Here is a 14,826-nt window from a genome sequence, read left to right as displayed (position 1 = left end):
TAATTTCTTTAGAAACAGGTCTGCTTTTACAGACACAATTCTACAGAAATACAAATGTGTTTTAACATATTTTTTCCACAATGCACCACACAGAAAGAAAGCACACATAAAAATAATAAATAGGACAAATCAAGTGTTGAGGATAGCTCATTCAGTCTTTTTATGAGGTCACCAAATTTAAAATGACCATTATTGTTGACGCGTGTTTGTGTTCTGTGTCCTTACAGGATGAATGAGGAGCAGATTGCTACGGTGTGTCTGTCGGTGCTGAGGGCTCTGTCCTACCTGCACACACAGGGCGTCATTCACCGTGACATTAAGAGTGACTCCATTCTCCTGACCAGCGACGGCAGGGTAAGTTCTGATGAATGTGTGTCTGTATGTGTGTTTAGATCCATTATTCTGCCATTAAAACAGTGAACTGACTTATACGCCAGGTATTAATAACCAGCGCTGCCGCCTTTGTTCCTGTCACTGGTGATTTCACACTTACTCTCACACACTCTCTGACCTTCTCCACGAGTGCCACTCCTGCCACTTGTCAACAGCCAGTGCCAGAAACTCATCATCATCAATTACCACTCGTGCCCCAGTAATTAAATCCTGCCTAATGCCTCCTAACGAGTTGATAAGACATGATTAATTGAAGCATAATTAACTGCTAATATGGGAGATTAGTGTCTTCTGTAAAAGCTCTTCATCACAAGGGGTCAGTGCACTTCTGAACTAATGTATTCTACTGTACGTCTACACGCTTCCATGATAGAGAGTAGAACCTGATCATGGTGTATGTGTGTGTCTGCAGATCAAGCTATCAGACTTTGGCTTTTGTGCCCAAGTTTCCAAAGAGGTGCCCAAGAGGAAGTCCCTCGTGGGAACGCCCTACTGGATGGCTCCCGAGGTCATCTCAAGACTACCTTATGGGACTGAGGTGAGGATGATGCACTCACACAGGTTAACATTCCTCTACACTTGTCCCACTGCACAGTGTGTTTATCTTCTCAATGCTTTACCACTCTGACATGAGTTCCAGCTGACAGAATGACTGTTTTTTTTGGGGGGTTTTTTGTGTGTGTGTGTGACTCCAGGTGGACATCTGGTCTTTAGGCATCATGGTGATTGAGATGGTGGACGGAGAGCCCCCTTACTTCAACGAGCCCCCTCTGCAGGCCATGAGGAGGATACGAGACAACCTGCCACCGAGGCTAAAAGAGTCACACAAGGTAACAAAGTTTTTAATGTAAGGCAACCGTAGTCTGCAGCCAAATTGTCAAGAAAATAAACTATAAATTAATATTTTGACTATCGTTTTTTATTTTATCTTTGCTGACATCACCAATCACTGTTGCATCAAGGCTTCTCTTTTAATTCGGATTTTAAAAAGATTGCATTTGCTAAATGCAGAATGCTAGACTTGCTGGGGTCCACATTTACAAAAACATGTTCTGTACATATATCAGCTAATAAATAACATAGATTAAATCCATACACAATGAATACATTTAAACACACATATCTGACATCAGTCAAAATACATTTCAAATCTAAGACATATTCTTCACAAATTGCAATGTTTATCCACCGTTAGCAGGGTACCAGACAGAACAAAAACCTCAGTGATGGTATAATGTTTAGCATGTTCACTGTCTAAGCTTAGCATGTTAGCATGCACATTTTCTAATTAGCACAAAACACAACGTACAGCTGAGGCTGAGGGTAATTTCATTAGTTTTAGTCATAAAGTACTGGATAGTTAACGTTTAGCATAGATGGTGGTGATAGATTGGAAGTAAAGGGATCACCAAAGCTAAGAGTTCATCCTAAGGGCGACAGGAAGGCGTTCCATCCAACATTTGAATGTCAACCTCATGTTGGTGTTCGTTTATGAATATCACAGTCATTCAAAGTTAAACTCACTAGGTTTCATCCTCTGGATACCATGAATGAAATTAGATCAAAAGATCAATACTGTCACTATAAATGTGTGTACTGTATTCTTTATGCTAGGCATTAATTTGGCTGATAAATCTAACAGTTTAATGATACATTTAATGGTGTAACATTTTTTGTTTTAATCCAAAATCTTTATTGCATGTCCCTAGCAAAATCCTTTACAATCAATAGTCAAATATTAAATGCATTAATGCATTTCTGTCCTTCCTCCAGGTATCATCTGTGCTTCGCTCCTTCCTGGACTTGATGCTGGTGAGGGAGCCGTCACAGAGAGCCACAGCCCAGGAACTCCTCCAGCACCCCTTCCTCAAGATGTCGGGACCCCCTTCCTGCATCGTCCCTCTCATGAGACACTACCGCCATCGCTGACCTGCTGGCCTGAACCCCGCCCTCTTCTTCACTAAAAACACACATATACCCACACCACCAGGGTGGCACTGCCCTCACCCAGCCAAAACACCCCCACCGCTTGGTGGCACGCCACTAACACTCACACCTGTAACCGTGAAGTAGATTAGCTAGAGGAATATCTAAGAAATACATTTTAAAAAAAAATACACAACAGAGAAAATAAGAAAAAAATCATCTACTATTTTGACACTACGAACTGGAGTAGAAGAGCGTCACGTGTTGGAGGAACTCGTTAGACGTCCAGTAGAAACATGTGGGCTGGCTCGCCCCGCTGCAGTCTTCTTCCTTCCTAGACTTTAAAGTCTCCATGTAGACTTGTAGTAGCCATCAGCCTTCAAGAGCTTCAGAGGAGTGTGGCGAGTGGCTGACGAGTTGGAGGCACCCAGGTGACCAGCGCAATGCTCCAGAGCAGAGCAGCGGCGTGTGCAGAGAGGCTTTTGACTGGTAATGACTGTCATATGGTCAATAGTCCGTCATGAGGACAGGCTGCTGCTGCTCAAGCTGGTCAAACAGAGACAAGCTCTCCTGCATCTCACACACTAACAGTGAAAATGTATTTTAGAGAAACTTGTAAGTTTTTCTGTACAGTTTTGATAATTTGCAGTATTTTATCGTGTCGTAACCATTGTGATATGAGCAGTATTAAATAGAGTTTCTGCAGAGATCTTTCCTACTGTTTATAATCCAGTTTTTGCTTAAAGATATAAGAGATATCCCAAATAAACCCACCTAAACTTAACTGTTACTAAAAATACTAAATATATTTATTATCTCACATTTGTAGACAGAACTTCCATTAAATGTTGGAAAAAAAGGGTAATGTCAGAATTTTGTATGACGTTTTAAAGTATTTATTTATTTATTGCAATTGAGGTATATATTTTTTTTTGGTAGTGTGGCCTTTTTTGGTTTATTTCGTTCTGTTTTTTTTTTTTTGTTTTTTTTTGTTGGGTTTTGATTTACATTTTAAAGGCAGACAGTGACATCATCCAAGCAATACCCCAAACCTGTTTATGAAACCATGAAGCCGTGTATTTATGATACTGTAAAACCACCATTTAAATGTAGCACAGACTGAGTGGATTTGACAGAAGACGGAAAAAAAAAAATCTTCGCAGACCTGTATTCTTTTATATTAACAGTCTCGCTGTGTTTCATCAAAATGCTAAGAGGCGCCCATCCAGGACGCCTCCCTACCGCGTGGAGTTTAGGATGCTGATAAAAGGTCTCGTTTTCTACTCACATCCTCACTGTCATCATCTCACTCCTTATCCCACCTCAGTCAGACACACACTCGCTATCACCGGAACTGTGCTGCCATTCTCATCTCTAGTTGGACCAGGAGAACAGTGTAATCCTCCTCCCCGCATCGTTTTTACCCATCATTCACTGTGATATGTAAATATGACGTGTGCGCGTGAGTGTCTGTGTATGTCAAAGGGCAAAAGAGGTGGAGCGTGTTTATCTCTGTACAGCATCTGAAAGTGTGTGTTTGTGTGTGCGTGTGCAGTGTGCCGCTGGCTAATCCTTGACAACGTGTCAAGATTTGAATGAGTAACACTTATCTGTGGTGTTGGCTTGTACAGTGATATTGCATGTTTGTTATCGGTGGAGCTGGTTTCAATTAAAAAACGCCCATAAAAACATTGAGATGTGTTGCATGGATTTTTCCTTCATCACCCTCTACAGTCTTTCTCTCAGTGTCTCATATCAAGCAGTTTATTTATTTATTTATTTTTTTAAACAGCACAATGTCGATTCTTCCAGGGAGGTCTTTTCAATCATCAACAGTTTATTTTCTCTTTGTTGTTTGGGTCTTCCATATTCTCTAAATTCAACAGCTCTCATTTTCAACAATCTCACCCTAACTTCACCTCCAAACAAAGAAGCAAAAAAACATATCCATGGATCCGTGTTACCATAATATATTGGGTTATTTCTCTTTCTTTCCTCTAAGCCATTTTCCTCTGAAACACTATAATGGAATATTGATTTGGCTTGGACAGACAGCGGAGCATCTTTCTCAGAGAAAGACACCTCTGGCAATGGCCCAGTAAATAAAAACTCGACTGCTGGAGCCAGTGGGACTGCGGGGCATTGGCGAGTAGGAATTGGAAGACAGTGTTGGAGTTGAAGGCCATTAATATAATAAATCCACACATTCGTACACACTCAACTGCGAATACAACAAGTCAGTGCTGTGTTAAGGGTGCAGGTGACGCCAAATTGCAAATCTGTACGTAAGTGGGTGTGTCATTTGTGTTGTTTTTAAGTTTAACAACCAAGAAAATCTCTTTAAATGTGGCAGTTTTAGGCAAATTAATGAATAAATTGATTTAAAATAATAAAAAAAAAAAAATAAAACATGAGAAAATTTAGTAAGCCTACCTCAAATTCTGATCAATTCTTTGATCTAAGATTTAGAGCTAACTACTTAAGGGTAAGGTCAAACAGGTGTATTCTTGCCATTTGGCCCTGGCTGCGTTCAATTAAGCTGTATATGGTCAAAGGCCCAGGTATAGGGTACACTGGTCACCTGATGTTTCTCACTGGGACAGAAATGGAATGGAGCCTTAATTAATGGTATTTATCACACCTGTGCGTCCCTTTCTATGATGACACTGCATTTCAGAGGCAAATAAAAACATTTTAAAAGATAACCGAAGCGTCAAAATATGAATTATGTTGATTACGTTGTGTTTACTTTGAGTTTACGGATGGGTCATTAGCCCCATTAGCCACATTGGCTATAGTTTGTGGTAAAGGAAATGGCGACTAGCCGATTTTGTGTTTACGGTTGAACAGTGAAAGGAATAGCAACTTCTGCTGGAGGAACTCCAAGAAGAAGACGGGTATCTGTCTTTCCTTCTTTTGGACCACAACGAAAGGAAACACAACATTGTTGGGACCCTGAAGCTCACCAACAGGTGAGTTTACCTGTAATACTATATTTGTTCCTTTAGCTAATGTAATTTTGGCTGCACATGTATGCTAACTTGTTGGCAGCTAGTTAGCATCCCTAAATAAGGCTCAACCCGTTTTTTTTTTTTTTTTTTTTTTTTTTTTTTTCTGGGCTACACAAGCGCTCACTCAGCCTGCCTTTTGTTGTCAGCCATGCGTTGGTTGTACTGATGTAGAGTGTGTAAGCATACAAAGTGCCACTTGTCTGTATGGTCTATATAGATGCTGCTTTGTTGTATGTTTGTTTCATTGTGCTAGCTGGCTAAACCTGCAGCCGTGAGTTTGCGTTCCCCTTTACGTATTGCCATGGCAACCTCAGTCACGTCAGGTGTGGCGATTTGCTGCCAGCTCTCTGATTTTGTGGACTATGTGCTTTGGCTTATGTGCCAGCCTTTCCATATTTGTTACAGTGCACAACCTGTGTGCCACCTCCAATATTCACCACCCATGTGACATTGCTGATTTTTAGACATTCTGGTGGACAAAGAGGACAATCAGGTGATGATATAGGTTCAAATAAACATTGCAGCACACTGTGAATCACTATTAGGGTTAGAGGAGTAGCACAGTTAGCTGGAGGGTAGTCTGTCTATATATCAGAAATTTGTAGTATTTTTTATGTATAATTTAATAATAATAACGTATTTTGTAACAATAAAGATAAATCCTTATTACCTTGTATCTAAAACAAAAGGAAAAAGTGTAACAAAGAAATCTGTTACAGCCTTTTGCACTACACACAGTACTGAAAAATGTGTCATGTACACAAATGTGCACGTGCTTACATGTCAGTGCTCGGTGTGATTTTTAATAAGGCAGTTAAACAGGAGCGCAGGAATAGTGTAGATCTTGTCTCAGGTCTTTTATAACAGCCAGTCTGAATGGAAAACGGGATTAGGAGGCTCAGTCATTGATGTGTTACGACTGAGGATGATGAATGACGTCCATGCCGCCGAAGCGAATAGGTGTAAGAGACACAAATGTTCTATTTATTTTCAATTAGACTTGTTCATATTGTGTTTTCTTTTACGACCCAGAGTCTGCAGAACAAAATCAATACTTCATCTCAACAGTGTCTCCTCTGACAGGTGTATCAGTCACCTTTTTTTTCCCTAGTTACCCTGTCCCATTCATTTTTTTCCCCCTTATTTCCAATATTTATCCCACATGTAGGAAATAAAATAGTGCTTCTATCCCATTAGGGTTGAAAAATGTCTGAGGTGTATTCAAGTACTGTGATTAATAGTAGAAATAAATTGACAAGCGTGTATGGATGATTCCAGCAATTTATTTCAAACAGAACAGACAATACTGCACAGGATTGCATCAGCAGAGGTTTATGCATAGACTTTGATTCTGAAAATATTTTACACATTGTTTTTTTGTGTGTGTGTTTTGTTTAATAGCCGCTCTGCATTCTCATAAACACTCAAAACACACCTTTATGGCATTCTGATAGATTATTCACAAATGTCAGATGTTTGTTTCGTCCTTATGATATGTTCCATACATTGAAAAGATTTGTTGAAGCAAAAACACTGCTACTCTGAATGCCACTGCACTGCACACTACAAGACTGTCCACTGTCGACACGATGGTTGCATTCAAATGTATAAATAAAAGGACTGAAAAGAAAAGGTTAGCAAATACCCAACCAATGAAAGGAAAAATTTCAGCAGCAATTTCTGAGAGAAAGAGAGGCAGAGGGGAGTAGACGGCAAAATGTTGGCAAGTGAAAGCAGAAGCTCAGGGTTTTCAGAAATTTCTTTCAGAGACAAGTTTGATAAACTGGTTCAGGTGGATTTATGGGGAAAAACAGGTAAATTAGAAATTTTCAGAAGACTAACCCGAACAGAAATCTTTTCATATTATTTTCATTAAAATTCTAAACACTTTAATGCAGACTATTTAGGGCAATAAGATTCATTTCAGCAGGTAATGTAGGTTTTGGTGGGTTTACCCTCCAACTGCATCCATGCTAGGCCCCAAGCTGTCCCATTAACTTGTGTTTTAGCTGTTCAGGAATTCCAGTGGGCAGTACAGCACAGGCTACACACATTTGTCAATCAGGGATTCAGTCCAGCGCAGGGCACAATCCTCTCTGGTGTTAGAGGCCCGCAACATTGAGCAGTCTTTTATCAGGTTAGTTTTGGAGAGGGCCGAGGGAGCCGTCGCCGCTGCTCACTACATGTTCTTGTACATGGAGCGATCTCTGGGAAGCTGGGGCTGAGTCGCTGTCAGCTTGAGGTGGAAGTGGTAGACCGTGAGTGTGATGACAATTATTAGGCCCAAAATGAAACCCAGAACGAGGGGGAGGGTCTCCTCTAGGCGCTCCCGCTGGTCGGTGATGCACTTGTAAGCTGTGAAAAGTGGAATGATAAACACAGTCAGCGTGCACAGGTGACTGAACATGACTGACAAAGGTGCCTAAAGGCCTAAGATAGTGTGTAGATTTATTCTGAAATAAAGTTTTATCAGGCTGATAATTATCTTTCCGTATTGTAATATTTGTTTCCTTTCCTCAGTTTATTTCCTGTAGCCTGTAGGGGTTGTCTACAGATTTTCATATTTGTTTTGCTTGGTCAAAACTCCAAAACTTAAATATATTCAGTTTAATGTGAGATGTGAAATATCGCTAAGTCGTATAGTTGTTGATTAATTTTCCATTTAATTTAGTGACTCCAGATAAACTGATATGTTACTAAGTGAATTGTTAAAGTTTATGTTACACGTATAAAATGTTTTGGTGTTTTTTTCCTCATGCAATACATATATTTGCATATATTTGAATGTGGCCCCACGCATGTTTCCTCAAATTGCTTTCAGCTGCTGGTGCTAATGCATTCCTTATGTGTGTGGAAAAGTGGCAGTAGACTTTTTGTGTTTGTTTTTTCAGCTTATATTTGCTAAATGGCACAGATTACACACAGATATTCTGTAAACAGCATTTTTATCTGTGCTCAGTTTAATGCAGATTAGTATGCACAACATATTGGGAGAAATAGGACTCCTAATTCAGAGCTGGCTGCATATGTACTGTATAGTGTGAAGGCTTTTCTCCCAGTGGACAGCAATAATACACACTAGGAGGAATGCAGAGGAGCATAGTACAGCCTAGTCTACAGCAGCTCATGGCGAATGATTCTTCCAAGGTGATTGGACTTCCAGGTACGTTGAGTGTGTCTATAAAAGCTGTATTCAGGGAGATATGACTACACTCATAAAGTCCTAATGACCCCCACCCCTTCTCTTTGTGTCTCACTCTCTGCATTGCTGCATTTGTCACCCTGTCTTCCTCTTCGCAGCCTTATGTACTCCTTATACTGCAGCAATAACCCCCCAAGAGAGCTGTGTGTGTCACAAAGAGAGAGTTGACAGCCTCGTCCCCAGGATTTCTCATTATCATCATCTTATGTATAGAGTGCGACCGGGAAAATGTGGCTGTGTGAGGGAAAGATTGGTCAGTTTTTTATGGCAGTGCTCAGAAAGGCGTCTTCTGTTGTTGCTCTTACGTTCACTGAACATGAAGTCAGAGGCGATGTCAAAGGGCTGGATCTGAATGTCATACATGGAGACGGTGATGGGCTTCTGGTGGTCACTGGAGATGAGGGTCAAGGTCTGCTGTGCTGTGCACACAAAAGAGTGCCCGGCTGGGGTCACCAGGGCCGACAGGCGGTGGGTGCTGGCTGTGTGCTTCCCCGCTGTATAGAAAGGAAGAGGGTGGTTCTGACTGAATTGTGATGTGAAGGTGCTTGTGTGTGGCTGTATGTAATTGTGTAATAATTTATGGGAGGCTACAATTTAGTCTATGTTAAATAGAAATAACTAAATGATAGAAAACATCCACCGCAATAAATTAATAAATTGATAAATAGTACACATAACTGAAGCCAAAAGGCACATGGATAAAAATCTAAAACCTATAAAAAATTTTGCTTAAAACTGTGAGATCATTGGTGGGCGAATCTCGTAAAGCTCTGCATGAATCATCCCTCTGATTCCAGCTGAAGGCTGATGTGAAATGAACAGGACAAGTTGCGTTCAAAGCAGGCGGGATGGAAATGTGCTGAGTAGCTACTGTACACAGTCTCAGCGGGAGACTCACGGTTGTATGCGTTCATGAAATGCGATGTCTCCGAGGTGTCGTAGACAAACTGGACCTTGCTGATCTTCCACACTTCAATGTCCTTGTCACGGAACTCCTGCAACACGCAGAGAGACACTAACCGTAAAACCAGACTGTCCCGGCATGGAGAGGGCGCGTCGGCCTACACTCCCGTTGACATTTTTGGAAAATGTTTACATTTTTTTTCCATGACTGTAGTAATTCTTTCAACATAAATGCTTCCTGTAAGTCTGGACAATAAAGGAAATTCGACGGTTTATATAATAGCATCGAAGGTAAAATGTCAGGATTTGAAATATACTTGACACACCGCAGACTACATTTCCTTGTGTAAAAATATGACTTTGTGATATTCCCAGAGAATTCAGTGAATTTGATTGCAGATAATAATACTAAATTTGCACTATTTCGGATTACTCGCCCACCTTAGAGAAGTAGATGCGGAGCGTGTAGGCGTTGTTCTTCCAGGAGATGTGGATCTCTGACTCCATGCTCCCACATTTCCCCTCGATTTCTGCACTACGGGGCAGAGTGAACGACGCCTGCTCTGTGATCAGCTACAAAAAAAATCAGCAATGTGGGAAAAGTTGACAGATTAATGACTGGATTGTAAAAGGAAGCAGCTTTTTGCGGCACGCCACGATTTTTACGCGTAAGCGTACAGTGTAACCAAATATATAATACCAATGGATAATACGAAATAGTTTTAAAACTACTCTTGCAGTTCATAACAGCTGGCTGTCCGATTTAATTAATAAGAAAAGTTTGATAAGGAACATGTTTTACCGTTTTGTATCGTTTATTTTTATCATAATGGAACGTCAGTGGTTTACGCACCACCACAAATTGTAGCCTCAGATTTAAAGTATTCGATTTGAAGAAGACGTCTTTTCTTAATAAGATGTTTATTTAAGAAAGGTGTTTAAATAGTTTAATAAATAATTAAAATTTTAAACTCTCGTTTTGCACGGCTTCAGTCCGTTTTACGCACAGCGATTTGGTCCAATGTAAGTCTTGTCCAATTTTACGCAGCCGAATTTCATTTTAAAGCATCGCATGTATTAAAATGCACCGGGGATTCCTTACGTCTATCCCGTTGAGCGCCAGCACGTCATATGGCACAAGGAATTTCACGGCGAACTCCACCATCAGGCATGTTGTACCGTTCTCCCGGACCGCGAAGATGGCTTTGTCTGGGTTGTTGGAGAGACCGGACAGGTTCTCCCCCTCCTGCTCCGCCGACACCGCGGACAGCGCCAGTACACCTGACAACAGACAGGAACAGGATGTGAGATGAAAAGTCCAAGGTGAAGGCTCTCACACAGACACACCGCCAAAACATGCAGAATCAGCAGAACCAGCCACGTACGGGACCAATTAAGAGTTTAGCTGAAGGCCTCTCGCGTCTTTAGACCACTCATATCACCTCTGTTCCTTAAGGCAAAGTCAAAATCAGGTGAAAACACTGGAGAGTAAAATCTGCAGTATCAGGGGAAACGGCGCTGACTGCAGAATGAACAGCAGCAGAAAGTGATCTACGAACTCTGATCATGGTGAACGACTTTAATGTTTCATGAGGAGAAATCAGGGAATATGCCAACTCATGGAAAATGAAACTCGACACACACACACACACACACACACACAATGCCTAGGCACTCGCAGTAGATGCACACACGCGCACGCCCGTACACGTATACACACTGCAGTAAGGAGTCACGACACTTCACATACACACTCTCTCTCTCTTACCGAACACACATAGCAGCAAAAGTCGGGCGCTCTCCGTGGTGCTGAAACTGAGTCGTATCATCTCTATCGGCTTCCCCGGTGCTGAAAAAAGGGACTAAGTGACTGGACAGCTTGTGTTCAATCCAGCAAAAGAAAAAGGAGACAGAAAGACAGGGAGGAAATTCGGGAGAGAAAGAAAGGGAAGAGAGGGAGGGGATTGCCTCTACTCAGCGACAAGAAGTCACGCTCAGATCATCGTGAATGCAGCAAAATATGTCTCCAGGTTGGACGTGAGATCCGGATTGCGCTGCAAGAGCAGCCGGCACACAGGAGTTCTGTCTGTCCGAACCGACCTCCGCCTTCAAGGTTGACAGGTTTTAACGCAGTGACAGCTGCAAGATTGGGCTCCTTCTGCGCATATTATCACTAATGACTAAAGAAAAAGTCAGGTAACTGAACTGATCCCCTGTATGGAGGACTCGACACGTAGGTTCTGTTATCCCCGCAATGCTGTAGTCTCCATCTCTGTGGTCGCAGCTGCAGGTTGGGCTGAAATGATGTATGTCTGGAGGGAACCGCCGACAACTCCTCCCTCCCTCTCTCAAACTCCACTTCTGCAAGGCTGCAGCTGAGTGTGTGCGAGGGAAAGCTTTAAAACACGTAATCTCACACCGAGCTTAAAATAAACGCTTCATCCTGTGGTACATGAATGTAAATTAAAGTATAGTTCCTACTTTTACTTATGAATTTGTTGTGTTGGGTAAAGATATCTTTGTACCTGAGTCAACATACAAGAAAACGTCTTTAGAAGTTGTGACTGAAGTGAAGCTGGCGCTGGAAGCACAAGTGCATGTTTGTTTCAAGATCAAACCAAAGTCAGCACTTACTGAGGTTTTAGATCAACTAACCTGCAGACTGACACAGTGACCCCTTTAAAATGTACTGCAAATGCTGCACACTGATGTCATCTGCTTGAGTACCTTTCTCCCACACACACTCATCCAACACAGGACATCATCTTCAGTTCAGATTTTATTCGCTGTTATCGACTTTTAAAGTAACTGAAGATGCAGACCAATAGAATAGGCTGTTGTGTTTAAAGATACAGACACGCAAAACCTTTTTACATTGCACATCACACATAAATGCGATAGATAATATTAAATCATTACTTGCGCATCACCTCTCCATCCATGATCAGCCCACCCACCCCAAAAGGAGTGGCAAATGCCGTTGAACATAGAAGCGACCATATATAGTGAAACCAAAGTTACACATTGCGTTTAGTCTTGTAGCTGCAGCATGAAACTGTTAGGTCCTCATCTACGCACATAGCGATGGATATTTTCTGGATGATCTGGTCACTTGCACACAGGGAGGTTTAAAGGTCAATGGGGACCACGAAAAGCACATTTAAGATGGAATGAGACAGAGCGCGAACGAGTCTAAAATATTATCTCTTTGTGAAGTTGTATTGGACTGGTTTTACGCACGGCCCATCCTGGCTTTTATGAGTTTTGTTGTCTGAAATGAAAATCAAACTCGCATTTCACGGAGCTGATGCTGTCGATGCTGGGTTTACTGTCGACTTGGGGATGTTTCATGCTCTGGGGAAAAGTTTCTGATCGCGGAATCCGCCCTGAAATCAGTACCGGATCCTGTCCCAGCTCTTTCGTGTCCTTTTTAAATTCGGGGGAGGTAAATCTGCGTAAGAGTTTGTTGCTTAACACTGAGAACGTTGTGGCTGCAGAGGGGCCAGCCGGTGGGTTAAACTGAAGAGGTTCAGTCTTGCTGGGAGACGCTTCACGCATCCTCACGGTTCTGGATGTACGCAAAGGCACCAGAGTGCGCTCCGGAGGTGTGGGGCTGAGCATGCTAGTCGGTAAACTACATCTTTTCTTATAATAGCTATCGTGAAATCTTTGCGCACCAAAGTCTAACACTTTCGATCTTTCGGTTCCAAACTCGTTCTCACTTTTGTTGGTAAGAATGGGAGTCAGCAAGATGCCCAGGGCAGAGGGCGCGCTGAGATTGTGTGTGTTTCTGCTGGGCCTGGGTGAGCAGAAAATAGATTTCTGGACCTCACCGCTCTGTGTAAGAGGGGGGAGGTGATCACCAGAGACGCTCAGCCTTTGTCGGGGTTTTAGATGCTTAGAGTTGGGAAGATGGTTGTAAGTCAGCGGAATAGGATCAGGGTTTGGCACTCTAGATGAGACCAGATCCTGTGGTGCAGAGGAAGCATCATTCTCCCGTTCAAACTCCTCTATAGAGTCCATCGAAGGCAACCGGCTCTGCTTCAACCGAGGTCTTGTTTGCCAGGTGCAATTTTGAAGCAGTGCGCAGCGTGCATGGTCACACGGTCGGATGACTTCAAGTTTATCCACTAAATGCCCAACTTTTTTCTCAAACTCATTTTCCAAACTGGCTGGCGACTGCGCATTTCCCTGAGCGCCTCCGTCCTCCGTCCTGGGAGCCTCGCGGCCCTTCTTGGAGTTGTTAGTGAGCGCAGAAATGCACTCCGTGTGGCCCAGAAACTTTGCCACCCCGATAGCAGAGTTTCCAACTTTATTTTGCCTGTCTATCTGAAGACCCAGCCTCTTGAAAGCTCGCACCAAAAACTCGACAACGGGGGAGTGACCTGCTACTGCGGCGTACATCAGCCCGGTGTTTCCCCAAGAGTCCACAATCTCCGGGTCCGCGTTGTTTCGGACCAGAATCTTCACAGCATCCAGGTATCCTTTCTCACAGGCGTAACTGAGCGCGGTGCGCCCATTCACGTCCTGACAGTTGACACTGGCCCCTCTCTGCAGCAGAAGCTCTACAAACTTACACCGAGTCTGGCCATCAGGTAACAGCACAGAAGAGATGAGAGGAGTCTGTGCGTCCTCCGTTTTGGAGTCCACGATTTCCCCATCCAGTGCGTCCAGAACAAACCTGGCCAGGTGGACTTTATCCTTGGACATCGCCTCCAGGAGGATCCTGGTGCCTGTTCGACCGTTAGACTTCCCTGGAGGTTTGAGCATGTCTCTGAAATGGCTCATGAATTTATCCTAGAATACTCATCTTTCTCTGTTAGCTGGAGCAGGTTTGAAAACCCTCGGAACAAGTGCTGGCGAACAAACCCTACATCCTTGTTTTATACTGTAAGGGGAACTACAGTGTTGCCGGGCAACGCAAACTAAATTACGGCGCTTTGTTCACCTTTCTAATGGAAATCGGCTGCTTTGCTTATAATAACAACAAAGAGCTGCCTGTGTCCAAGGGGGGATCTGGAATATGAATTCATCCCGCACTTGTTGAATGTGATGAGACAGCAGTGGCCATTGTTTGGAAAATAAGTGCGTGGGGTGTGTGTGTGTGTGTGTTCTCCTTGTTTACAATAAATCATACTTAGGCCCCAGGGATCAAATCTCAGAAGATATGGAACATTTCCAAAGACATTACTGTTAAAGTACAAAACAATGCAAGCACTTTTTTAAATACCTAGTTGACATTTCAGTATCCCAACTAATGAAATCTCACCCTTTTTTTAATTGAAAATGTCATGCCATGATTTCCCCTAATTTAACAAAGCTCAGCCACAAGTCAACCACAGTCTGAGAAATAAGATAATGATGTTGGAAGAAACACAAATGAGCCACATA

General features: G+C 42.5%; 2 protein-coding genes across 2 annotated transcripts in view; one reads left to right on the top strand and one right to left on the bottom strand.

The window, feature by feature from the left end:
• The window catches only part of pak5 (p21 protein (Cdc42/Rac)-activated kinase 5), a 69,668-nt gene extending 65,660 nt beyond the window's left edge, over positions 1–4,008 (top strand). The window contains exons 8-11 of the mRNA XM_084559839.1: positions 228–354; positions 806–931; positions 1,089–1,223; positions 2,167–4,008. Coding sequence (XP_084415965.1) covers positions 228–354; positions 806–931; positions 1,089–1,223; positions 2,167–2,322 — 544 coding nt within the window. The 3' untranslated portion in view covers positions 2,323–4,008. The remainder of the gene's footprint in view (positions 1–227; positions 355–805; positions 932–1,088; positions 1,224–2,166) is intronic.
• A 3,230-nt stretch (positions 4,009–7,238) lies between these two features.
• Positions 7,239–11,264, bottom strand: lamp5 (lysosomal associated membrane protein family member 5; the record flags this gene model as incomplete). The annotated part of the gene is made up of 6 exons (XM_084560040.1): positions 7,239–7,685; positions 8,838–9,026; positions 9,431–9,527; positions 9,877–10,008; positions 10,538–10,716; positions 11,204–11,264. 6 exons carry the CDS (start codon positions 11,262–11,264, stop codon positions 7,510–7,512), a joined length of 834 nt encoding a protein of 277 aa, XP_084416166.1. The 3' UTR covers positions 7,239–7,509.
• Between the last annotated feature and the right edge of the window lie 3,562 nt (positions 11,265–14,826).

This window comes from Chelon labrosus (genome assembly GCF_963514085.1).
Source record: "Chelon labrosus genome assembly, chromosome: 14".
In the NCBI taxonomy this organism is placed as follows: domain Eukaryota; kingdom Metazoa; phylum Chordata; class Actinopteri; order Mugiliformes; family Mugilidae; genus Chelon; species Chelon labrosus.
The sequence above is the reverse complement of the archived record's forward strand: the minus strand, read 5'-3'. Positions and strand labels throughout refer to the sequence as shown.